The sequence below is a fragment of the Montipora foliosa genome, chromosome 7, assembly GCF_036669935.1.
Source record: "Montipora foliosa isolate CH-2021 chromosome 7, ASM3666993v2, whole genome shotgun sequence".
Classification (NCBI taxonomy): Eukaryota; Metazoa; Cnidaria; class Anthozoa; order Scleractinia; family Acroporidae; genus Montipora; species Montipora foliosa.
Window position 1 is genome coordinate 32,124,610 of NC_090875.1, and position 26,276 is coordinate 32,150,885.

General features: G+C 40.0%; 3 protein-coding genes and 1 long non-coding RNA gene across 4 annotated transcripts in view; 1 reads left to right on the forward strand and 3 right to left on the reverse strand.

The window, feature by feature from the left end:
• LOC138011831 (28S rRNA (cytosine-C(5))-methyltransferase-like) overlaps positions 1–26,276 on the reverse strand; it is an 88,375-nt gene that overhangs the window by 33,946 nt on the left and 28,153 nt on the right. The window lies entirely within an intron of this gene.
• LOC138010710 (E3 ubiquitin-protein ligase TRIM71-like) lies at positions 2,747–5,866 on the forward strand. The gene has a single exon (XM_068857684.1). The coding sequence runs from the start codon at positions 2,778–2,780 to the stop codon at positions 5,010–5,012; it is 2,235 nt and encodes a 744-aa protein (XP_068713785.1). The 5' UTR covers positions 2,747–2,777; the 3' UTR covers positions 5,013–5,866.
• Positions 9,840–12,331, reverse strand: LOC138011834 (uncharacterized). Its single transcript, XR_011124783.1, has 2 exons — positions 12,215–12,331; positions 9,840–10,244 (listed from the first exon to the last, which is right to left on the reverse strand). It is a non-coding gene; the product is annotated as an uncharacterized lncRNA (long non-coding RNA).
• LOC138011152 (28S rRNA (cytosine-C(5))-methyltransferase-like) lies at positions 12,539–25,250 on the reverse strand. Its single transcript, XM_068858128.1, has 10 exons — positions 25,093–25,250; positions 23,834–23,892; positions 22,623–22,812; positions 19,196–19,320; positions 18,371–18,499; positions 17,530–17,645; positions 16,844–16,952; positions 16,203–16,331; positions 15,179–15,284; positions 12,539–12,714 (listed from the first exon to the last, which is right to left on the reverse strand). The coding sequence occupies exons 1-10, from the start codon at positions 25,229–25,231 to the stop codon at positions 12,539–12,541; spliced, it is 1,278 nt and encodes a 425-aa protein (XP_068714229.1). The 5' UTR covers positions 25,232–25,250.

Here is a 26,276-nt window from a genome sequence, read left to right on the forward strand (position 1 = left end):
TTTCTCGAGGTACGTATCTATGGGTTACTTTAAAAGCGGCAGGGTATTTTGCAGTTACTCCGGTTAATGAGATACAAATGCTGTCCCTCGAATAGGGAAACATTACTTCAAAATTCAAGCAATTTTAGTTTAGTATTACATACATAAAATACATAACTTTATTTATACTCGAATCAATTGGAGGTTGTTAGGCTAATGTGTCGAGTTAACAAATAACTTTATGAAAATTAGTTGAGAAGTAAGAGTATTCGAGTCAACAAAAATTGGCTAAAATAATTTGTGGATTATTTACACATTAGGAAGTTGAAAGGAAGTAAAATTAATTATTCATGATATACAACTAAATAATAAAAGATAAATGGTATGAAAGCGAGAAGATTGAACAAAAATCTATGTACAGCAAAAATGACAATTACAAGTATCCAATGTTATTTTTCTAATTTGTCATACAAAACTTTTGTTCTTAGTTCATCCTGCAAGGAGTTCCATAGCATGGGACCGTAATACCTAAAAGTAAGCAGTCCATACTTACACGTGTCTGCATTAGGTAGAATCAACTTCATTTTAGCACGCAGATTTCAATTATTACTTCTTAATGACAAGAGACCACCAATAGATGTTGGTGTAGTTCCATAGATAGCTTTGTAAATGAGTATGCACATGTCCTGAATCTGTCTATTGTGCTGGGACCAACTCGTACAGGAATGGAAATCCTACCATTGTCATTGTCAATCACGAAACCAGTAATGAGACCCACTAGACTGTTACCATGGCAACATTTTTGCCCTAATGATCAGTGTTATTGGGTGTGTTTTCACGAGCGGCGGTAGCGAGTGACAACCTTAAATCCGGTGAAAACAGTTCTTTTTCCAACTCAACTCTCAACTCTCTTAAAGTTAAGGAAGTCGGCTAACTTTAATAGAACTCTCATTAAATTTAAGGACGGTGCCTACTATTGTTACTGCGCATACGTACTGCGCATCTCGAGATACTCGAATTTCCTATCGACGGTCCTTATTAACAACAGGATATTTTTGCGCGGTTTAAAACAATGCGGAGAAAGCAGAACTTAGCAAGTGCTCTTGGTATCCAAAAAGAAAATTGGGGGTAACCATGCATTTTTCAGAGATAATTAAGCGCCAATTTGGCAAAGAACGCCATACATTGCTTTGTATTTTAAAGCTTTTTACAAATATTGTTGATTAATTATCTTCGAAAAAGGCGTGGTTACCCCCAATTTTCTTTTTGGATTTCAATAACACTTGTTAAGATCTGCTTTTCCCTCATATTCAGTAAACCGCGCAAAAATACCTTTGAATTAGTAGGCAGCTTCATTAAGCCACCAAAAACCAGGTATCTTAAGCGAGTGGATAATTTGGGCCAATGAGGACTCGCTTGCGGTCATCCATCTGACAGGGCTGTCAAATCTAAAATAACACACGCTTGCTATTTGGAATTTATTTCTCCCCCGAAACTTCTGTGGCAACCGAAGCGAGATGGATACAGCAAATTTTCCGTTCTGTGATCTTAGAAGCGTCCCAAAAAACGACAAATAAAATCGATTTCCTGGTCGGACACAAAAAAAGCGCATAAATACAGAAGCCCATAAGCGACACACCTTACCATTTAAAGTTGCTCATCTCGCAAAATAAAATGCACTGCAAACAAAAAAAATTCTGACTCGTGACATAAAATACAATCCCACGCTTCAAACAAAATAAATCCCCACGCTGCAAACAAAATATCTTGGCACACTGCAAAGTATCCTTGCAAACTGGAAACAAAAGTTCCTTGGCAAACTGCAAACATATAAACCCACACACTCCGTACTGCACGCGCAAGAACATGCGAAGGACTGGAACCAGCTCCAAAAAACATGTTTGTGGAAATCGAAGGTGTTGGAGCAAACATATCTTGGGATTACTTTTGACAGATAACGGTTTTCATTCTGAGCGATTACTAGTCGGCATTTTATTTCCGCTTCAAGCATACCGTTCAACGGCAAGGAACAACCTACTAGGGATAGAGTTTTAAGAAATAGGGGTCACTCTGTCATTATGCTACAATAATATAAAATAATATAAGGAATGAACATTTCAAAGTGTTTTTATCAATAGAACTTTCATTAATTTTAGATAATTAGATATATTTAGACTTTCTAAAGTGAACACGTCTGTTGTTCACTAATGTTTTTGTGTACGATAAATCTATTATTATTATTATTATTATTATTATTAAATATAAAACGGGCCGTTTCCATGGTAATGGTCCCTACTGTAAAATCCCGACCGAACACCAGCCAGTAGTTCTCTATTTAGCCTGCGAATTACTTCCCATTTCATAATATCGAAGTATTTGTTCCTTAGTTTATACCAGTTCTCACGTTTGCAGATTTAAAAGAAGCACTATCGAAAGCGTTATACCATGGAATCTCGGTTTTGTAAAATATTTAGTTTCTCCTTTGTCCTAATTCGTTCAAAAAGCCATTTCTATTATACAAAGCTCCGTGATCTCAGCCTACAACACTTCAGAAAGGTCACCTATCTGCCATCCCTTTATCGCTTTAATTGTGTTATTTTCAAAGCTCGCTGGCTGCATGAAAGCCAAATTTCTGGGAATCAGAGAACCAAAACAAAACAATCAACAGACTTTTAAAACACATCGCAATGATTGGCTAATGGTCACCTGATTCCAAGGAAAGCTAAAGATAGAAATCACGAGTCTTCCAATGTCATAGTCAAAGGCACTCAGTTCGTAAAAGCGTGGAGATTAGCAACATGGATATCCCAAAGTTGCTTTTCAATCTTCGCGAAGAAGCCTCGTGTCCGGTGTGTCAAGACATCCTTAGAGATCCAAGATACCTTCCATGCTTGCACAGTTTCTGTCTGAACTGTTTGATCAACTGGCATCGAGCAAGTGGTGGTCAAGCCGATCTGAGGTGTCCGAAATGCCAAGGCCGCTGTAGAGTTCCTGAAAGCGGTGGTTTGAAAGATCTTCCCACAAGCTTTTTTCTCAGCGGCTTCATCGATGCCCTAGCTATTAAAGAATCTGACAAGACGCAAGTAACATGCGGAAACTGCGATAAGAAAAGCTCTAAAACCTCGTACTGCTTCGAGTGTTGCAAGTTTTATTGTGACGAGTGTTTGATTGGGCACAACATTATTCGAAGCTACAAAGATCACCGCGTTCTGGCCGTGAAAGATTTTCACGAAAAAGATTATGAGGTCGTAGTGAAACGACCCGTGTTTTGCTCAAGGAAAGGGCATGAGAAAGAAGAGCTAAAGTTCTTTTGCAAAATTTGTTCCGAAAACTCAGTTTGTCAAACTTGTGTCATCTTGCATCACGCAGGACATAAAGTGACATTAATCCATGAGGAAGCCGAAGCTCGAAAGATCGAGATAGCGGGTCTAATTCAAACGCCAAGAGACAACTTATACGCAAAGGTGAAGATGGTCACTCAAATTGACGAGGAGTACGCTCAGCTTGTTCAACGAAGCGAAGATATGCTAAGAGACGTCGATATTTTTGTTGATAACTTAATGAGGAGACTTCAAGAGGAAAGGCAAAATATCAAGTCGGCAGTGGAAACCGAAACCAAGAAATCACTGGAGAATCTAACAACCAAAAAAACAGTGATTCAGGAGGAAATAAAGAAGATCGAATTAGCGCTGGAAAAAGCTGAGAAACTTTTAACACAAAGCACAGACGCCGAGGTGGTACAGCTAAAGAAACCATTGCAAACCATTCTAGAACGGGTAGCACAAGTGAAGCCAGTTGAGCGCGACCCTAAAAGCCTGTTTGAATTAGATTTCGTGGAAAATAACAAGATCCTGGAGACAATCAACAGCGGAGGCATTGGTCTTTTGAAATTTCCAACTGATGCAAAGGAATCTGTTGTCGAAGGCAAAGGACTTTATGAAGGAACTGTTGGGCGTGAAGCTCAATTCAATTTAACGACAAGAAAAGCGGCTGCCGAACGATATTATAATAAGAATGACAATGTAATGGTAGACTTGAGAGACGGGAGAGGGCAGGAATGCATAACCACATTTCTTGTTAATGACAACAAAGACGGGACCTACAAAATCAGCTATTGTCCTACATTTGAAGGTAAATTCAATTTGTCAGTTAAGGTAAACGAGCAACATATCCGCGGTAGCCCTTTTTCTGTTTTTATTAAACCTTTTAATGTCAAACCAGTTTTATCTTTTAGAAAACAAGGCTGGAATGATGGAATGTTTAGTTATCCTTCAGGGGTAGCAGTAAATTCCAGGGATGAAATCGCAGTCACTTCCAATCACAAGGTGCAGATATTTGACTGCAAGGGCAATTTTCTGAGATCCTTTGGTCGTCAGGGTAGCGAAAAGGGACAGTTTCAGGACCCTGGAGGAATAGCTTTTGGTAAAGATAGGAATATTTATGTTGCAGACGAAGGGAACCATCGAATCCAAATTTTTAACGAGGAGGGGCGGTACTTGAGTATGTTTGGTGGGGAAGGAAGCCTTGATAGCCAGCTCAATGATCCTTATGGTTTATCATTGGATTCCAATGGCAATATTATTGTGGTTGATAACGGGAACAAATTCATTAAGATCTTTTCCCCTGATGGAAAGTTTCTAACAAAGATAGGTGGACCCAGTTCTCTTAGTGATCCTATTCATTGTGTTCAGTCTGGTGATTATCTCATTGTGTCAGACTGCGGTGATCACAGTGTGAAAGTATTCACCCGGGAGGGGTACTATAAGTATCAGTTTGGCACAAGAGGGAAGGGGAATGGAGAGTTTGATCATCCCCGTTGTTTGTCAGTGAGTAAATCAGGACATGTACTTGTCTGTGATTGGTTTAATAATAGAGTGCAAGTCTTTGAACTGAATGGTAAGTTTGTTGCTAAGTTTGGAAAAGAGGGCAGCAACTTAGGAGAGTTTAAGTATCCATTATCAGTAGCACTCCTCAGTAATGGCCAAATTGTTGTGTCTGACTGGCTGAATGATCGAATTCAAATATTTGATTAATCTTGAGCAGATACTTGCTAAAAGCCAAGTAACAATAATCTATCATCTAAAGGAAGGTTGATTTTCGGCTTTCATGAGTCCTTTTCACTAACTGACATGATTTGCTTGTAATTTGTTGAACTGTTTCTGTATTTTTGAGGCGTTTCACTTATAATGAATACTCTACCGCTTTGTACCTGAGATTGATTTCTGTGAAAGGGAACAAAAGGTATAACTGTTTGTTTTTTTTTTTTTGGATTGAAATTCATCTTTTAGGAAACTTACTTGTAAGAAAGCATGAATTTTTAGCAGGAATGAATAGCCCACTTTCGATGTAATAAAATTCAGCCCTAAACAAAACGGACCATCTCGTGGCCTGGGGAATAAACTCATACAAACCCTTATAATTATTTCCCAGAGCCTCGAGATGATGCCTTTTGTTTAGTATTGGTCTTTCATATTGCCCAGTGAGTTCCCGTGTAGTTATCATTAACTGAGCCATGACTGATTAAAGTGTTTCACTTTAAGGGAGTAGTTTTCTTTGAAGTTTTGGTTTGATTAATATTTATTTATATTCAACATTTTCGTAATAACCGCTTGCGTGACAGCAAATAATTGTAAATATAACGTTTGAGCTCTCAGTGTTTAAAAAAAAGCTGTTTCGTATATTTTAGTGTATATAAGCAAGTATGTACCCTTGTTACTTAATAATAGGTTTGATATCAAAAGAAATGTACTGTGGAATCATTCTGCAGAAGCAATATGGTAGCTTTAGTAAGTATATTATCTTTATCATGATATTCAAGTGCTGTGAACCTTGTGATTGAAAGGTAGAGGAAGTGGAAATAAAGGTCTCATGTGAATATGTTTGTATACTTAGTGGTCTGTGTTTATTTCCCTGGGGCTTGGGGTGTAGGGTGGCTGTAGGTAGGGATAGTTTCTGGGGGGAGGTGACAGTAAATCTTCTTCTGCAAAATGTGGGTATTTTGGCTTTCTACAGAGCCTGTTTATAATAATCATTGGTAAGCTGCGCCTTTGCTGACACTCTAGTTCATCCGAAATGGATGCTGGCAGCCCGTTGCGAAAACTTAAGCAGCAAATGTTGACAGTCTCGACTCGAAACTTGATCCTCGATCCTCGATGTTTCGAGAATCGGTGATCGAGATTAGAGAGTCGAGAACTGAGAATAGAGTTTTCGATGGTAAAGGCGAAAAGAAAATCGAGGTGAAACATAACTTCTTGAAAACAAAACAATGGTGTAGACAAAAGGGCTTGACAAGCGGTCCCCTTTATTTGCACAACTGACAGACATATCGAAAAATTGCTTCACGCTTGCGTCTATTATTTTTTTAGCACATCGCTCATGTTTTCTTGACTTCAGCGTTTATAACTGCTGAATTACCGGAATACTATTGATAAACCCTAACCCGGAGTAAACACATTTATAATGAGTCACGCATGCACACAATAAACTTTATTTGCACTCGAATTTAAAAGCAAATGCATGCTAATATCTCCGAACTATAAATAAATACTTAAATCCCAAAATAAAAGGAAATTCTGCAATAATTACTAGATAGCTTAATAAAGATGAAAAATCAACGGCCACGAATGGTGCAGCAGTCAGTATCAAAATTCACTTTAAAAATTGCAGACTTAAATTTACTTATTTCCTGGATTATTCTCATATGGTTTGCAAGAGAATTCCATATCTTACTCTCGCAATACGACAGGGTATGAAGACCTCAACTAGTGGTGTTTGCTCCAGGCGCTATAAACTAGTTATCTCCCCGCAAATTATTGCTAGAATTCTGCGATGTGAATAACTTAAAAATAGTTCGGGAACCAGCCCATGTAAAGCCTTATATACAAGAATTCAAATATTATAAATTCTCCTATTAAAGAAAGTGGGATGATTTATGCGCTCCAACAAGTCATCATATGTACTAATATGACATCATTATAAAATAAAGCGCAATTAAGTTTTTCCAATTTGTTTGAATTACGCCTACCACAGTAATGCCATTCAATAGAAAAATAGTCTAAGTGAGGCAAAAGATAGGCATTATACAATCCGATCTTAGCATCTGTGTCAATTAATTTCTTATGCCTTTGCAAGACCCGCATCTGGTTGCCAACCAGTTACGTGCAATATCAGCTTTTTGCTTATCAAAATTTAAATCCTTATCAAGAGTTACACCTAAAAGTTTTATATCCTCAGCAAGACTAATATCGTCCCTGCTTATCCTAAAACAGGATGTGTTCATGCTCTATTCTTGGGTTTCACTCACGTGATCAACAGCCATGTTTTTCAACGAAACCAAAAGAAGACGCTAGCATAATAATAGCTTTCAATTCCCGGAGGATTGGATCGGGACACCAACATGGCCGCCATTTCATTGTTTGGGGACACCAACATGGCGGCCGTGACTTCATGTGAAATCATGCCAAGAATTCTCACTGGGGCCATCTCGTAGAAACGCCCCAAATCCCTTCGGGATTCAAGGATAAAATTCCCACGCGCTCATAGTCTCCTCGGTGTTGGGTTTCACACAGCTTTTATATAAAGAGGCCTGGTTAATTCTCTTTTCGTTAAACGTTCGCCAGTCGATAGCTTGGCGTTTTTCTTTTGCCCGGTCATCGCTGTGCCATCTTCGAAGATTTTCTTCGTTTTCCATGACGAACCAAGTTCCTGTTGTTCCCGCGGATGGGGCTGTTGCAGCGGCCGTTGACCGTCCAGCCGTCGCTGCCGTTGAGAACAACGCACAGAACGCTAACGGCAACGTGGTTCCTGCGCCCCAACCTGCAGCTCTTGAGCTCGAGGTTAGTGTTTCTCTTCTCCTTGTATTCGTTTAGCTTGGTTCTCGCTTCTGCGTTATTTGTATTAGTTTTCGCGTTTGTGCTACCAATTTAGTTTTCGCATCTGTGTACAGATTTACAATTCTCGCGTCTGTGTTACTACTTTCGCGTTTGTATTACCACTTTAGTTGGCGCCTGTGTATCAATTCAGTTTTCACGTCTGTATACAACTTTAGTTTTCCGTCTGTGTGACAAGTTTGGGTTTCGCGTCTGTGTTACCGGTTTAGTTTTCGCGTCTGTGTGACCCAAGTTTAGTTTTTGCGTCTCTGTTACAAGTTTAATCTTTTGAGTTTCTGTTACGAGTTTAGTTTTTTTGCGTCTTCTGTGACAAGTTTGGTCTTCGCGTGTTGTGTGGCAAGATTTTTCACCTGCGTGTGGAGCTTTCACTTTTTTCTCATTTTTTCCTTATCCCTTCGTAGGGTTATGAGGACCTTCGCCAAACAGCAGAGTCTTTGCAATCGGCCCTTAATGTTTCCAAAGTTATTCAGTCCTTGGAATCAGTTAGACTCCTCGCCTCTCGTCCTGCCGCGCTTCTCGATCCTTTCGCCCTCCTTGCGGCCTTGGAACGACTGTCAGACCATGCTAGGGACGCGAACCACCCTCAACGCAAAGTTTGATGCTATTTTTAAAGAGTCCCCCGCCCCCCCCCCCACCCCCACCCCTCTTGCAAACTCCAACTCACCTGCTGAAGTGGTGCTGCAACTCCTTGGGGATAAGGAGGAAAGAGATGTGGCTTCCCAGATCCGAAAAATTTTAAGGTCACTCTTTTCCTAAGAGTTCAGCTTCAGGACAGGCGTTTGATTTTTGGGGAGACAATTCCGGCGCCCCGCGTCAGGGCCCCTATCCCGGAAGTTCATTTGGTCGCGGTGGACGTCTCACGCCACAGCACTACCGGCCCGGAACCTTTACTAGGCGCTGTTTTAATGTTTTAATTGCCGAAAAGTTGGTCATTCTGCTAGGTATTGCCCATTAGTCTCCGAAGTTGTTAAAAAGTGGCGTTTCTTTGCTATATGTTGGAGTTTCGGTGCCTTTGATCGTTTGCCTTCTTAGTTATCTCGGTGTTCTTCTGTACTGAAGTCCACGCCACATTTTTTGCTTTGTCTATTACTTTGTGTTTGTTTCGCTTGTCATTTTTCTTTCTAAGCTAACCTCTGGTATCCCTTCGAAGGGGTATTCTTACGCCCTTAATTGCTCTGTCCCTGGACGGGGTATTTCGGGGCTGCTTCGCGGTTGGCTTTTCCCCTCTTCTATATCGTGTTTCATTGGCGCGTTTTTCGTTGTCCTTTTTGTTTTAGACGCCCCCGTGCAAGAAACCTCGTTATGATTTTCGCCCGGACGAAGTCTCTTCAAATTGTGTTCAGTGGTGCAATTGGAAAGGGGAAAAGCCTCGCGTTGCAGGCCCGAACCCCTCGCCCTACATGGTTTCCAACGTTGTAAAGTTTGCAATAAAGCTTTTTGAGTTATGGGGAGAGTTACGGACATCCGTGTATTTTGTTGGGACCTTACCGACCTGCCTAGCTTTCGGGAGTAGCAGCCGTGAGTTCATTCCGGTAGTTGCACCAGATCGAAATTCTCATCATGTAAACCAATACAAACGAACATTAACCGGAGTAACTGCAGAATATCCTGCCGCTTTGAAAGTTACCCATAGATGCGTGCATGGCTACGCAGTCGCTTTGTATTATATCAAGTGTCTTCTAAGAGAATACGCGGATACGCTGAGGAAAGCAACGCTCATCCCTGAGAAACAGTAAGTATCTTTCAAAGTGGACACGCGGATACACACTGTTGATCCCATGGAGGATTAACTATTATCCGATGAGCTTATCCTAAAGAGACAAAATAGATTTCCCTCCACCCAAATCCTCGAAAGAAACTCCTTGCTCGCCCCAATCCCTTACCTTATGGCGGTGCCCCTTTCAGAGAGCGCAACCGTTCTAAGGAAACGGTTTGCCCAAAAACAATGCATACACAAGTGTTATCAAGGGCAAACAGGAACTTTTTTATTCTTATTTTTCGTTTGTTTCCTTGTATTTTTAACGGGATTCGACTCATCCTTCGCTATTCAAGGCAATGTTACAGGGCGTTCCTGCAATTTTGAAACTTCTTGTTTCTTGCTTCCTTTTCGAAGCTTTTTCTTCAAAGTGACATCAGCGATATCTGACTCAAATTTGTTGCTTCTTGGTGGTGCCCCGGTATCTTTGATTTTCCCTGTTGATTTTGTAGACGTAATATTCTCCAAATCTTCTCTCTTTAGCTTCCTCTTTCTACCTTCGAAGGAGTCTCTACATAATGTGGCTTTGTCGTCCATTTTGATGTCCTTTCTGACAAACAGTGCAACGAAAAATCCGTTGGTATAATCTTCAGTTGGTGAGGCACGAATGCACTTCTCCCCTGTGAAAATTAAAAAAAAGATTCATGTGTCGAGCACGCTCTAGAAGCATACTTTCTGTTAAGTACACTGCAAGTCCAGAGAGAGAAAAGTATAATTTATTTCATGTAGTTCAGTGCTTCGGGGTTCACGTGTGTTCAGTGCTTTACGTGGTTTGGGAAGACCATCCCGGTCACAGTCAGAAAAAAAGTTGATGATATGTGCCGAGAGAATTGTGCTTCTAAGGGCCTGTTTATATGAGGCCCGGTTAGGCGGGCTAGCCCGCTTTGCCGAGATCTCGGGTAATGTCTATTTTCTTTAGTCAAACTTCGGTTCGTTTATATGAGAAGGCGGGCTGGCACGATTGCCGAGATCCCGGTCTGAGATGCCGAGATCTCGGCAAGCCGGGCTGAAAAATTCTCAGGTAAACGGTTCAGCCCGGTTTGCCGGGATGAAAAAAAAAAAAATGACTGTGAAGTTTGACGACTTAAATACTCTCCGTTCTTGAGATACAAAAGGAATTGCGACGCCCGAAAATGGTCCGTAAAGTTTCGGGACTTTCGAGAAACGGGCCCCAGCCCGCCTAACCGGGCTGTCTCGCCTCATATAAACAGGCCCTGAAATTCATCCTGATAAACCGGTGCATCACGTTGCAAACGACCCCAACTTAACTTAGGGACCTTAATTTAAGATCTCCGACGGCGACTTCAACAAAAGCGTCACCTGAAAATATCACTTTGCCTTGTCATAATTGTTTCGCGGTTATTCTATCTCGTTCACTTCTTACAATTTGGGCGAAGCGTCGTAAAAATAAATTGATACGACCAGTTACAAAGTGAAAATAGAGAATGAAAGATTCTCTGTTACATGCTCGCGTTGTCGTCAAAACCTCAAATTTAGTAATTTCACGTCGTCCTGAATGCACTGAGCACCGCAAGAATCCGTCCTAAAATCCGTGCTGCACGTGCAGCACGATTATTTATGCTCTCTTCACCAATGCTATCATTGTTTTGAACCGTTGTTGTTGCCGTCGCCGTCGTAAAATCTTAAGCTCCCTACTTTACGATCTATGACGACGACGTCGACGAAACGTCACCGCAAAATATAACTTTGCCCTTCTATTTTAAGTCTTTTGCGATTATTCCATCTTGTTCACGTCGTATATCGTGGGCAACGTATCCTAAAAATAAACTGGTATGAGCGGTTTCAGAGTAAAAATGGAGCATGAAGATTCACATTTCTATGCTGCTGTATTCGTTGCAGCATCAAATTTGGTGATTTCACGTCATTGTTAAGCAGAGTATCGCAAAAAATATGTGCTAAAATGCGTGGCCCACGTGAAACACGATTATTTTCCCCTTTTTAACCGATGATATTGGCCGTGTTTTCACGACAGCTGTTAGTCTCCTTCGCAGCCGCTCGGGCCGGAGTCACGCAACGCTCCCCGTTCCCACGCGCGGGGACGGGGAGCGTTGCGTGACTCCGGCCCGAGCGGCTGCGAAGGAGACTAGACAGCTGTTGTCTCGCTTGACATTCCTGAAAATGGTTTGTTTGAAGACTTCGTTAAGCGACTTATAAATTATATGTGTTTCCGAGGGTAAGATTAAATGAGAGCACGTGCCAATACAATAATAGAAATAGTAAAATAGCACGCCTGTTGTATTTCCGATTTGAATAAGCACAAGAGACTCCTGACCAGCCGAACGTAATTGCCAACTCGCTTAAGCTATACTTGGTTCTTTGGCTTAAATTTAATGAGAATTCCACTTAAATTTGCCGACTCGCTTAACTTTAAACCAGTGGGGAAAGAAACTGTTTTCAAGGAATTTTCGATTGTCACTCGCTAAGCAACCTGAAAAACTGTTCGTGAAAACACGGCCATTATTGTTTTGTGGCGTTGTCGTTTCCGTAGAAGTTGTCGTTTCTTAAAGTCGCTCATGATTTAATTTCATCAGTCAACTGAGAAATATGACTGGCTCTCGTTCAAACCTACCACCTTGAAACACAGCTCTTCCACGGTGAGTCCAAGAAGGAAGACAATGCTCAAGAGTAAAGCTCTGACTGTTCGCTTTCAAAGCCGCTTGAGCCACATCCTCATTTTCCTTAAATTTGTTCGGTGAATAAGAAAATCAAAAAAGAAGTAGAGTTAGAAGAAAATCCCCACTACTTTAAAATCGAAGATGTAGCTCTTTTTCGATAGTGACTTGGGGACACTCGAACAAGATTCTGGCGACGAACGTTCCGAATATACACCCAGGATACAAATTGTCGAAATGGAGGAAATCATTTGCTATTATAATTAAGGAGATGTTAGATGTTAACCCCGGTGAATGAAACGAAGAGATGGTTTCTTCGATGGTGCCTCGGGGATACTCGGAAAAACTCCGAGTGCTCCTCGGTTGGGGTCGACCTTCCGTGGTACAGAGCTTCTGACAGGGTGCGCAGGTGCAGGACCACACAATTCTATCAAATCCGCACAACAACGCACAATGCCTAAAAATCCGCAAAATGCTGCACAATACTGAGTGAAATGCTTAGAGTTTTTACAACTACACGTTTTACTGTTTATAACCAAGATTGAAACCTTTTCAAATAAAATAAAACAGACATTTCATCAAGCAAACGTAGAGTGTGGTGTATTTTTTATGATAGCGTATGTTCTGTAGAGGCAACTTTAGCTACTAACGAAATCTTCTTTTTTGCGAACTTCAATCGCCGCTTAGCCTGCGTCGCAGACGAAATCTAACAAAGGTTAGTAATGACGAAATGGTATATGAAATGAATCATATATGAACTGCGGATATGAAATCAAGTGAAGCTATGATCTTCGCAGTTATGAGCGCAATTTTTGCAATTGCGTAGAGAAGCCTGAAAAATTCAGGACTTCAACGGGGTTTGAACCCGCGACCCCGCGACTCCGGTGCGACGCCCCAACAAACCCAGCCATGAAGCCACCGACGTCGGGAGCTGGTCATTTGTGGGTTCTAATAGTCCCGTGAGGAATGAATCAATGACGAAATGGTATATGAAATGAATCATGTATGAACTGCGGATATGAAATCAAGTGAAGCTATGATCTTCGCAGTTATGAGCGCAATTTTTGCAATTGCGTAGAGAAGCCTGAAAAATTCAGGACTTCAACGGGGTTTGAACCCGCGACCCCGCGACTCCGGTGCGACGCCCCAACAAACCCAGCCATGAAGCCACCGACGTCGGGAGCTGGTCATTTGTGGGTTCTAATAGTCCCGTGAGGAATGAATCAATGACGAAATGGTATATGAAATGAATCATGTATGAACTGCGGATATGAAATCAAGTGAAGCTATGATCTTCGCAGTTATGAGCGCAATTTTTGCAATTGCGTAGAGAAGCCTAAAAAATTCAGGACTTCAACGGGGTTTGAACCCGCGACCCCGCAACTCCGGTGCGACGCCCCAACAAACCCAGCCATGAAGCCACCGACGTCGGGAGCTGGTCATTTGTGGGTTCTAATAGTCCCGTTAGGAATGAATCAATGACGAAATGGTATATGAAATGAATCATGTATGAACTGCGGATATGAAATCAAGTGAAGCTATGATCTTCGCAGTTATGAGCGCAATTTTTGCAATTGCGTAGAGAAGCCTGAAAAATTCAGGACTTCAACGGGGTTTGAACCCGCGACCCCGCGACTCCGGTGCGACGCCCCAACCAACCGAGCCATGAAGCAAAAATTGCGCTCATAACTGCGAAGATCATAGCTTCACTTGATTTCATATCCGCAGTTCATATATGATTCATTTCATATACCATTTCGTCATTGATTCATTCCTCACGGCACCATTAGAACCCACAAATGACCAGCTCCCGACGTCGGTGGCCTCATGGCTCGGTTGGTTGGGGTGTGGCACCGGAGTCGCGGGGTCGCGAGTTCAAACCCCGTTGAAGTCCTGAATTTTTCAGGCTTCTCTACGCAATTGGAAAAATTGCGCTCATAACTGCGAAGATCATAGCTTCACTTGATTTAAAGGTTAGTAACGTGTGCGAAGTAGCGCCGGGATCCTTGTTATGGACCCCCAACGGACTCAAGCGGACATGCGTTTCCAATTTCCTTTTAACCTGATTGGCCATTACCAGTGTTGTGCACCAATTGATGGCGTATCGAACGATTGATTTTTTAAGGTGATTCCTCAGTATTGCAATGAGTATCCTGACTGCGCATTTGGTGTGTTAAGGTCAAATTTGCAAAATTGTAAATATGGCGTAAGTGGATCATACACGCTGAAACAGTTCTCAAAACACGTGAGAGAAGTTGTGAATGACCCATAACTCTTTGCGAATTATCCCCTTTAAATAAGAAATAAAAATAATTTTTTTTTATCGGAAGGAAAAAAAGATATAGCTAAAAACGTACACAGAGCCCCTTACCCAGGAATGTAAATTATGTTCTTGAAAACAACGACTCGAGAAACGTTTTGAGTCGACGTTGTTTTAAGTTGAGTGACTTTCCCATGAACTGTATAAGAAAGTGTTCTATATGCTCTAGACTTTCTATCTATCAGGTGCTTTTTCAAGTGTTACTTTAAAAACCCTCTCTTTTAGCTACCGCAAAATGTACCCTAAACCGATGAAATAACGCGCGTGTATCAGTATCAGTACAGGCATCAATGGGGTAAGATTGGCCCATTATATCTCTTTAACAAGCACGGTGACTTATCATTTTTATTGTAGTTCTCAAAACAGGGATTAGTAGGGAACATTCAGGGAATTTGAACCTGGCAAAGTTTCCATGGAAACTAAAGAGTCAAGTGTGTTGTAGCTAAGAATTTAGTTCTGGTTGTCTTTGCAACGAATCTCCCTAAGTGATATAATAATTTCACTTGGCTCCAAATTAAGGCCACAAGACTGAGAGTGTTCCTGGTTTGTTTGCTTCAACTTTTATTTCGTTTATTTTCGTACTTAACACTTTAACTCATACCTCTTGATGAACAGCATGTTGAATACACGACTCTCTTTACCAAAGGAAAGGACAACGCATGGTTCAAGACTGATAACTGAAACGTGGCCAGAGATTCAAGTCTCTTCTACAGAGGAAGCGTAAGAGAAAATCAAATACAAAGAAACTATAACAAGAGGCAGTTGGCTAGTGCGCGGCTTTCGGAGCGAGAGGTCCCCGGTTCGATCCTCGGTGACTTAAACGTCCCTTTTGGAGTTTCCTCTGATCCGTGTAGCTATAGCTTCAAATACCCGTAAAACGGAGCACTGAGTGAGGGAGGGGGAGGGAGGGGGGGTGGGGGTAAAGGGCGCACCGTTGGCTTCCATTGATACCAGCCTCGTAGCTGAAGGAACTACCGACGTTAAATAAAGCGACTTTACCTTTACCTTTAAGATACATTTTCAAGAAAACAGTGGAGAAAATATTGCAATGGACTTCAACGGGGTTTGAGCCTGTAACCTCGCGATGCGGGTGCAACGCTCTAACCAACTGAGCTACGAAGCCACTGATATTGAGAGCTTGTCATTTGGGGGTTTAAATGTTCTTGTGTCGGAATAAATCAACGAACGAAATGATATATGAAATCAATCATATATTGAAATGCGGATATGAAATCAAGTGAAGCTATGATCCTTGCAGTTACGACCGCAATTTTAGCAATTGCATAGCTTCACTTGAATGCATATCCGCAATTCATTATATGATTCATTTCATATATTATTTCGATTGTTGACAATAGCAGTAATCAAAGATTCATGATCATAACGCAAAGCAAGAACACTAAATTGAGTGCAAAGTGCTGGAAAACGAATCCCAAAATTGTAAGAAAATGAAAGAGAAAGTAGCAATTGCCATCCCATTTTTAATCCAGTCACCCAATGTAGCTTTGGAAAACACAACTAACATTCGCTACATTACAATTGACACTCTATGGAAAACCTCTTTTTTTAGCCAGCGCATTTGGCAGAACATTAAGCCTTACTCACAAATAAGACTGAGTATGTACCTTTTTCTCAGCTGTTTCTTGTTCCTCATCTACAAGTCTATCCATTCTGGTCGTGATACCAGACCCACTGCAAGATGGATCAACCACAATGTACTCAACTTTGCTGTATTTCTCGTCAAAGGGATCAACCTGACACATTCCAAATTAAAGGATTTGACGAGAACATGGGCATACAGTGAATCAAATAACCGAGTTCGAGGTCCATACTGTAAAATTACGGACTGCTTCGCGCTTGGGTCATAAATCGACGGGAAAATACAAAGATCCGTAATTTTACAGTACTGACCACGAAAATGAGGTTAGTAAGATGTGTATTATATCTCTCTGGTTATGTATGGTAATCTGAGCCGTGAGGGAAAGGAAACTAGTTTTAATAGCCAATCACAGGGCACGTACTATCTGAGAGATATAATAAAAATGGATTATTGTACAACGTGATTAAGATGGAATAATTTTGAAATCCTCACAATTAGCATAAAGTTATAAACCTTGAAGTGGTCTTCTGTAGATATTACTTTTACTCAAAATGGCTAATATAAACTTTATTCCTGGTATTGTCGTTGCAATTGACAAGTGTTTTAGATTTTAACTCCCTTCTACAGAGAGTTCACTTAACAGAGAGACACTAACTTAATACCAACCTCCAGAAAACTACAGTTTGTCGTTGTAACACAGTCTACTCCAGCTGTTTTCATCAGCTTTTCCATTACTGATAGCCTTTTCTTGTCAGTGTCAAATCCAAATATTTTTCTGCAGGAAGGAAATGATGGTTGACAGAGCATTCAAACTACGAGCATCTGAAAAGAAGATTCATCTTAACTCCAATATACAATCCCATGTAAAACATAAAAAGAAGAGAAGCTGTCAAGTTTCGGACAAGTTGATGGAAAGAGGAAAGGATACATATTTTGTAACGTTTCGCTAATGACACGGGAGTGCATTCATTATGTATGATTCATGTTAACTGCAGAAGTATTTTAGGCGTGTTTGTTGATGTTGAATCCCACTGCTATATTTTCCTTATGGTGATAATGTAAACGCTCGCTGTATCATGTATCATTCAATAAACGAGATGCCCGCCCCTGATGCTGTGTTTGTGTTTATTAAGATTAGTTACAAAATATTTTATAACCGTTTCAAGGTGATTAGAGTATAAAATATAATTTTGAATCATAGTCAATGAAAAAAAAGAAAATTTTAAACTGTTAAATTTTGAAAACACTATTAAAGGCTGAGAAAGAGAGAGAGAGTGAATAAGTCATGGGGTTCCCCAACATAAGAAATATTAATAAATGATACTTAATGCTTATTGATTGACTGATCATACCCTTTATTGCTCATTATGCTTGCTACATGGCTACTTTTGTTCCCTGCGGCTGCGCAGGCATCTATCACATGAGAACCAGGGGGAGGTAGCAAGACATGAGCTGGAATACAGCTGGCCTATACAGAAAATAGTCAAAGAATGGCGAGATTTCAATACTCATTATCATCACTGGATGTGATCTTGTTGAAAGCAGGTGACAAGGGTATTCTCACATTGTATCATGTATCATTGAAAATTAAAGGATGTACTGTAATGGGCTTCCTGCATAGAACAAATTATTGACAAAGGAATTAAACAATAGTACATTATATGAGTGTGGCAGACATACACGTCAGGTGTACTGTACCTGTATGCTGTAGTGACCTTAATTTAATGGAAAGTTCTAAAGCATCCGTTTAGGATATACCACGGCAAATAGTGGCTATTAATTCCCCTTCTGAATATATTCCTGGGCATTGGAGAGACAGACGAGGAGATGGACATGAACGCCTCATGCATAACCAATAAAACTGCAAGCTACCGGTAATTGAATTGTTAAATGATGTACAATGCTGGTGTCCGACTTTTTCTAATTAAATTTGCCTCATTAAAAACACTAATTGTCTAATTGAAAATTTACAAAGTATTACACAACACATGTTTGTTTAAGAACATTGTTTTGCCTTTCAAAGACATTTCATAACTATAATAGAACTGAGTGGGTTCATTTGGACGGATGGTCTTGTAACACGGGATTCCTCGTTTGTGGCAGAATAAATTCGGTTGAGTTTTGTTTTTCTATTTTCGAGTTCTTAATAGCCATCACTACAAACAGGATGAAACTTCATGTTGCCAGTTGTACCTTGTCTTGAAGGAGGATTTCTCCATTGACATACAAAGGATGATCATGGAGATCAGTGCCAGAAGGGAAAACCAGTACATCTGAAAAGTGTTCATCACACAAGAACTGCTTAGTGTGTATGGCTTTGCTCTACAAGCAAAAGGAAAGAAAGTTCTCAAGAAAGGCACATGGAAAAATCCAGCAGCATAAGGGAATATATATGGATTAAATGAATTCCCTTGAATATTGATACTAAAATAACCGTATCCGATTCTACAATGCAGCTGGGAGATCTGCCACGAAAAGTAGGGTACCTGAAAACGTTTTTCATATGCAAAACAATATTATTTTGGGATTTTGAAAATAACCTACAATCTTGGACAAAAAGGGTTGAGAATATTAAAAACAGGGGTTATTTTGCGCACTACGTCCTCAATATCGCACATTCGACATGCTTTGTTTCGTCTAGCAACATTGATCAGGGGGGGTGGGGGCAAAAAGAGAGCTTATTTTTCATACTCGTGATCGGAGTTTAGTCCAAAAGCAGAGTTTTCTCAACAATTTTGTCCAAGATTGTAGACTTTCGTTTTAAGTGTCTATCACCTCAAATCACATTTCCACTTTATTAATTCTCCGAAATCATCCCAAATACATTGTCAGTGTTGTTTTTGGAACCTTTTGATTGAAATTTCACTTTTTTGTTGGCTTTGAAAGATGAGAAACGTGGTCATTCTTTGATCAATAACCAAGCAATGAAGTCAGGGAAATGGTTAAAGGGTTTTTGAGTGGAGCTAGACCTTGCTAAGAAAAAGGTGGAGAGGGTTGTCAATGGAATTGTACCTGTACCTGTGTGACAAAAGATGCTACATTGGTTTGATTAGCTTGCTCATAACCACTTTCTTTGAAATGTTGGATTACATGTTCCATGGAGGTCCTTATTGTGTTAACTCTGACATAACGTGGGATCAAATCTATGTGAAACATCAAAAGAAATTAGTACATATGTCATCATAAATCTCTGTTTATAACACATCAATGTAATACATGTCAAAAAGCTTACTCTGTTCATGAACACTCCACAAAAATTAACATTTCTCTCTGAGTAAAAGAAAATTAATGCCCATTATGGAGTTAAAGAGACTAACACAAGGAAACAAGTTTTGAATGTTCATCTACTATCATGTATTTCATAATTTGTGGGGATGTTTCAGCTGTTCACTCCCACTGCCATGGAATGAAAACTGACCAAAGTTGGTTCACTTGCAAGGGGATATAGTTGTTGAGTGGAAATAAAAGTTGTTAACCCAGCCAACCACCCTGGATATCCCCCACTGACGAGTAAAATCGTCTGGCGTTAGACAGAGTAAAATCTATTGAGTCCCACTCCTACTGAGGGGTCAATAGGTTATAATCATGTAATCTAGACAATGTGTCAGGCCTTCTGATATTACGCGATGGTGCGATTTCGCACAATCGACCTCAAATCGCATCCGATCGCACAATTCACGAAAAATCGCATAATTCACAAAAAGATGCACAAAATTCATAAACTGAAACATAAATCAAGACGTTTCTTAGAAATTCCTGCATAAATACGCCATTTTTAAGATGATTTATCTTGGAAAAAGGCTAAAAAATCTTTGTCACCTTCGATTTCGTAAACATTCGAAGTTCAAGGCTTTATTTTTCATGTCGGGGACCTGGTACGAGTCTCCTTCTATTGGTGCAACACAAACACGCGCTTATATACACACCACTGAAATGACACAGTTGCCTTCTCTGATAGAAGAGATTAATTACTGGGTTGCCTATGGCAAACCAGTCGAGGTCTTCGTTTAGTTTGTTTGTTTTCTGTTTTTTCTTTTTTTTATTATTTTTTTTTTTTTCCGTGTCGGTAAATGTCTTGCCTGTCACTCCCCTGGTAAGTGGTGTCTTTGTGCATAGAGCCTTCTATGAGTATGTTCTTAGGATCGAGAGGGTAGTGGAACTGCGTAGATTTCTCTGGTGGACACAGCTCAAAAGCGACGAGTACTGGACTTCGACAACAATCTATCGCCCGTCGAGACGAAATCAAAGTGAGCTCTATTTACCTGAAGTACGATTGACACGATTGAGTTTCTTGTCTTCACGCACGCAATGAAATAGGAAGAGGTTTTCGCCTCTAAGAGCAAATATGTTGTTAGTTTCAATAATTTTTTCGCTGGAAAAGGATTCTGTGGTATTTTCTGTCTTTGTGAATTATAATATCATGTTGTGTATTGAATTTTCGAGCTTAAGGTTGAAATGTGATATGGGAGAAGTTTTTTAGTATTGCTCTGTAAGCAGGAAGGGTTCACAGGCCTGTTGGAAGCGTGCTTGAGTTTCAACAAAATGAGCCCCAAAATCAGTGAAAACTTGTGACGCAGATGAATAATAAAGTAGCTGCTATTTCCAAAATGATGGAATTACTTGGTGATAAATAACGTCGTACGCGTCTTGGAGAGTAAATTTTGACTTTGCATAAATAAGAGTTGGGCGATTGTGATCTTTGTTTTGACTTCGCTCATTTCATTGTCAAACTTTATAACACTTGACTGAAAAAGAAACTTACAAAAACCCGGTATCTTGCCATCATTTGACACAGATGCTTCACTGTTTGGCAAGTAAACATGCCGCGGTAACTTAATCACGGCGCCCGCTGAATTCCGGCCATGTCACTTTCGATTTTGCAATTTACTTGAACGTAGCAAAAATCTCCCAAAATGTTTGTCGCTGATCGTAACTTTTTATATTCTATATTCACGGTTCAAAATTAATGTTGTTTTCATGTCGTAAATATTTTATTCTCGATCGACCGTTCGGGAAACTTCCTTCTGCTCTTTCTGAAAACTGTGTATCAATAGTTATTTGCTTTTTCATCAATATTTGTTTTGCATAAAGCAAGCTAACAAGATCTGTACCTTGCTGAGTTCGCATTTGTTAGAGTTAATAGTATTTTCGGTCCGATGCTTCTGTTTTATGAGGGGAATGTTGTCTTGGTCTCCCATCCAAACACTAACCCCGCCCGGCAGGGCTTAACTTCAGTGAATTTTAGTATTAGAAAGCTGTCAGATGCTCAGAGGGCACACTTGTGGTAAACAGAAGTTGTGGGGGGACTTGAAAATTATCAACATATCAGCCCAGAAGCCAATGTTTCTCGCTTCTCCTTTATTTGTTGTTCTTCAGAGACTGGAATGCTGTATTTCAATACCACACAATTCAGTGCCTTCTGATTTTCTGTAGAACGTACCACAGGCAACCCAGTGTATGCTTCACAGAAGCATCTCGTTTTTGTGAAAAATAAGTAAGCGAAGTTGTAAGTTTTTTGGCAAAATGTAGTTTCTTTCGTTGAAAACTGATAAAAACTTACTCATGGATAAGTTTGTTGTGAAAACGCTCGCTTTTTCTTCGACGAAGAAGGAAGTTCCTACATATTCCGCCCAATCTGACAGCTCACGATCGAGCAAGAAAGTACCCCACAGGTACGCTCCACGTGGACGATGGACTGATGTTTTTCTCGTCGTGCAATATTAGGGCCTTTTATACAAGAGAAAATAAGCCGTGGCTTACTCTGGCCACGGTGTACAAAATACGCAAAAGGAACTATTTATACGAATATATATTCCCAGGTCAATATAAGCCGCGGCTTGAAAATGACGTGAACGTAGATTTTGTACCATTTATACGGGGTGAACATTCGAATCTTCTGTAAGCCACGACCAGAGAAAGCCGCGGCTTATTTTCTCTCGTATAAATGGGGGTATGGCCCTATTGTGATTGACCATCTTCGGAAGTTCGTGGTTGACGAGCACCTTGATCATTTATTTGGCATGTTAGCTGTGTCCTTTCAACTTTTAACGTGGTGCACCGGTAGTGCAGAAGACCGCATTTTTTCTATTTATCCCAACTAATGTCGATCGAGATACATAATTACTGTTCCTTTGTGTTCAAAATGTCTTTAGGGCAGCAAAAAAGTGTTTTTCTTAACCTGAAACCTTATAAAACAAGCTCAAAATTGCTGAGAAAAAAATCGCATAATTTACATTATTTATCGCATAATTGGCCTTTCTAATCGCACAATCTGCCCTGAAAAAATCGCATAATTTGCATTTTTTAATCGCACCCTGTCAGAGGGCCTGATGTGTAAACTAGATGAAATCTAATGTCACTTTGTGAACAGTGGCTCACATGCCTAATTCAATCAAAATAACTTCCTTGCTGTGCAAAACATAAATTATCACATTTTAGTGCTTGCCTTTGTCTAAGATCTGCTTGGGTAAGAGGTCCTCATTCTTATAAACCTTGGCTTTGATCTTCAAACGAGCCAAACATGACTGCAGTGCAGACTTGTGTTTGGTGACACTGTGCTTCAAATCTCCACCACACTGAATCCCTTGACCAAACAGGAAGTCATACACTAACACAAGGGCATGATTATGCCTGAGCTACAAAAAACATAAAATGATTAACTCACATATATGACAGCAAAAAGAAAAAACAATACTTCAGTCACATCAATATGAGTAATTTTGTTCATAAAATCTTGATATAAAACAAGTCGTCTGTACTGTACATATGTCAATACAATGTGCAAATTAACCCCCATGCCTTAGTGCTATGACATAAATAATGATAAGTATTATTATTAAAATGTTATTAAATGTTCGACCTCAGATACCGCATTTCTAGCTTTCTGATTGGTTCACTCAATCTCCATTATAAACTCATAATTTCACATATACTACATGACCTAAAATCGAAACTGATTGACTTTAATTTCTAATTTAGTGTCCAAGGATCCAGAATTTAATGAAAATTTAATAAAACAATATTATTATTTCATTGGCACTTGTTGCATGCATAGTTAATAGAGGAGAACGGTTTGGAAGCTCGGCAAACATCAAAGGAGCAAACAAAGATGCCAAGGTTTAGGTTGGAAAGTCCATGACCGTGCACAATCTTTTGTTTTGCGCTCATACACTATGCATGAGTTACGTAACCAACACGTTTCTATTGGTTAGTTCCTCAGTACGGAGTAAACAACTATTGTATTTTGTGTATGGTCAAGGCCAAAAAGGAGAACAAAAACCTACAACAAAGAAATTTGTCAGGTTTCCTAACCATTCCCCTCTATTAACCATGTTCGATATGAGACTGGTTATAGCCAACTCGGCGCTATGCGCCTTGTTTGCTATAATTTAACCATCTGATATCCAACATGCAATCATGGAATAATTTATTTGTTAATTATTTCTTAGGCAGTAAAAGTTTCCTAGTTATCTTATCAAAGGCAGGATAGTTAGCAATGGTATTATGAAACCTTTTCTAACGCGATTATTGCACCAGTAAAATTCATGTTACATTTATGGCTTTCTTTCTACTAACCACTGTATGCTGTAAATACCACTACAAACCACTACCACTTACATTGAGCTTTCTGCTACTTTCAGAAGTCAAAATAGTTACCTTTTTCTCTAGCTTCAAAAGCTTTGTTTGCTCAAAGATTTCCTCCAGAATTGCTTTGTCTAAGAAAAAGAAATGAGTAAGCAAACAAAATTTTATTGTAAATAGCAAAATGATTTTATAATATTAATATCATACTCTAGTACTCGAGTATTTGGCAGCATTCTTTGATGGCATCAAAATACAACAGATGTCATCCTCATTCAATCAAAAGCAAGTAAGTACCAGCCAAAGGGCATTTTGCAGTTTTGAGGGAATCAATTCCCCTAGGTAAATGCCAGGCCTTGGACGTTTGAAAGGTGCATAGCTCTGTTAACCAAATTATCAAATATTCACATGTTTTCCTAAACCCGTAGTAAGGTTGACAGAATTTACACCATTAATCTTTCAGCAGCACTGCTTTAAAGGTAAAGGTAAAAGTACACGTTATTTAACTCAGAAATTCCTTTACTCTCTAGAGAGTACTCTCCCAGGAAGCCGAAGCATGACATTCAAAGCCTTAAGTTCAGTCTACACCTTTATGAAAGAATCATAACTGTCCAAAGTTTGTCCCCTTTTCATGAAGGAAATATCCACTTTAGCCTACCCTCCCTCTCCATAACACAAAAACACAAAGTCTGTGGCTAGAAAATTGAGTTACCCTGTGTGGATTGGCACAGTCTACCCAGGGACAGCTTCAAGCTTTAAGTCCTTGGCTTGCACCTGATGTCATGGCATCCATGTTGGTGTACTGAACAATAGCGAAAAAAAAAGAAAAGAAAAAGTCTTTTGGGAATTTGGCTGTATTATTATGCAAAACGCGTGTGACATTTTTCTTTTGTTTTGTACACCAAAATGACCGTCTAATTACGTGAGCGCAAGCCAAGATTTGCACGTCCTGGATCAAGAACCAGTGCTTGAAAGTAGCCGTCGTCCGGTCGTCCTAGACAACCAGAAAGTTTACAGGGTGACTAGTTTTTGGTAAAATGAAAAAGTTAGTTCCCCGAAGAAAAAATAACGGACAACCCAGCCAAAAATAGAAAAGTATTACTCAAGCAGCACCTCACTAACCCGATGGTTTTGTGTTGTCAATGTCTAATACTAATGTGAAGTTATGTTACGATAATTTCTGTATCGGTAAAACAATGACCTGTGACCTGTGTTTTGTAACTGCGTTAAAGCGAACAGATAATGACATTTGCTGGGCGCGTATACTTTTCACTAACGGAACAAATGATCAAACATTTGAAACCAGCTGATCCTGGCATACGATGGCTACTTACACTTCAGAGTTTCACACACAAGAGCATATAGTTTTTTCTTCTTAGAAAAGTGGCTACCAATGGCCAAGGACTTTGGGGTTCCACGTTTCTTCAGCACTTTGTCGATGATATTTGCGGCGCACGAATACAATGCCGCCATTTTGAATAGGGAAGCAACTGTCCAGTATAGTTTGTGAACTCAAATTCTTTCCCTCCACTCCCCTCCCCTTCAATGGGCCGCAACGCAGGTTGTTTGAAACCAAACGGGAAATGAACATTCAAAAAACCCAGTCAACTCCAAAAAATGGAGAGAAACAGGAAAACACTACCTCGAGCGCCAAGGGAATGCGACATTTGCATCCAAATATTTGGTCATCACAATCATTATTGCAGGACTATTTTGCAGGAATGGCACAGTGGTGTCAGAGCACTCGTCTCCCAGAATGTGGCCCGTGCTTCGATTCCCAGATCCGAGGTCATATGTGGGTGGATTTCGTTGGTTTTCTACTCTGCTTTGAGAGGTTTTCCTCTCCTTAAAAAAACAATATGATTTGATATGTATTGATTTGGTTTGAATTTATTCGTTCTCGACCCTACAAGCTATTCAGCTTTACACATTGTGTGAAAGTAAAGTTCTATTATTATTATTATTATTATTATTATTATTATTATTATTATTATTATTATGCAGTATGTAGTACGTAAGTATGCTTACAAATATAATTAGGAAAAGGCACTGTTGTGTAACAATCCCTACTGTTAAACCTATTTACAAACCAATTGGTAATAAATGACGAACCAACATTTGAGAAAGGAACAAGAGTTTATATTCCTTAATAACTCGTCGAAACCTTGAATGACCTTGCTATGTTTAGGGTGTACGATAAAACTGCCTTCTGCATATTAAACAAAACCTGGTTCCCTCTATCCAAACCTAAAAACTTCCTAACTTTCTCCGCCGTCTCCATAGAGTAGCCTCCTAGTACATCAACTATCACATTAAACTGTGTGATAGTGTGGCCGGGGAACTGTTGGCGCATCTCCCATCTCAACGGCGCATACTTGTCAGTTTTCTCCTGTTCCTTCTGTTCTCTGTTGGAAACCCAAGGGCAGCTCATCTCAATAAGGATCACCTTCTGCTCCTTTCTGTCCACAATTCTCGCATCAATTCTGTTAGCCCTGACTTCCGTATTTTCAGCAAATAC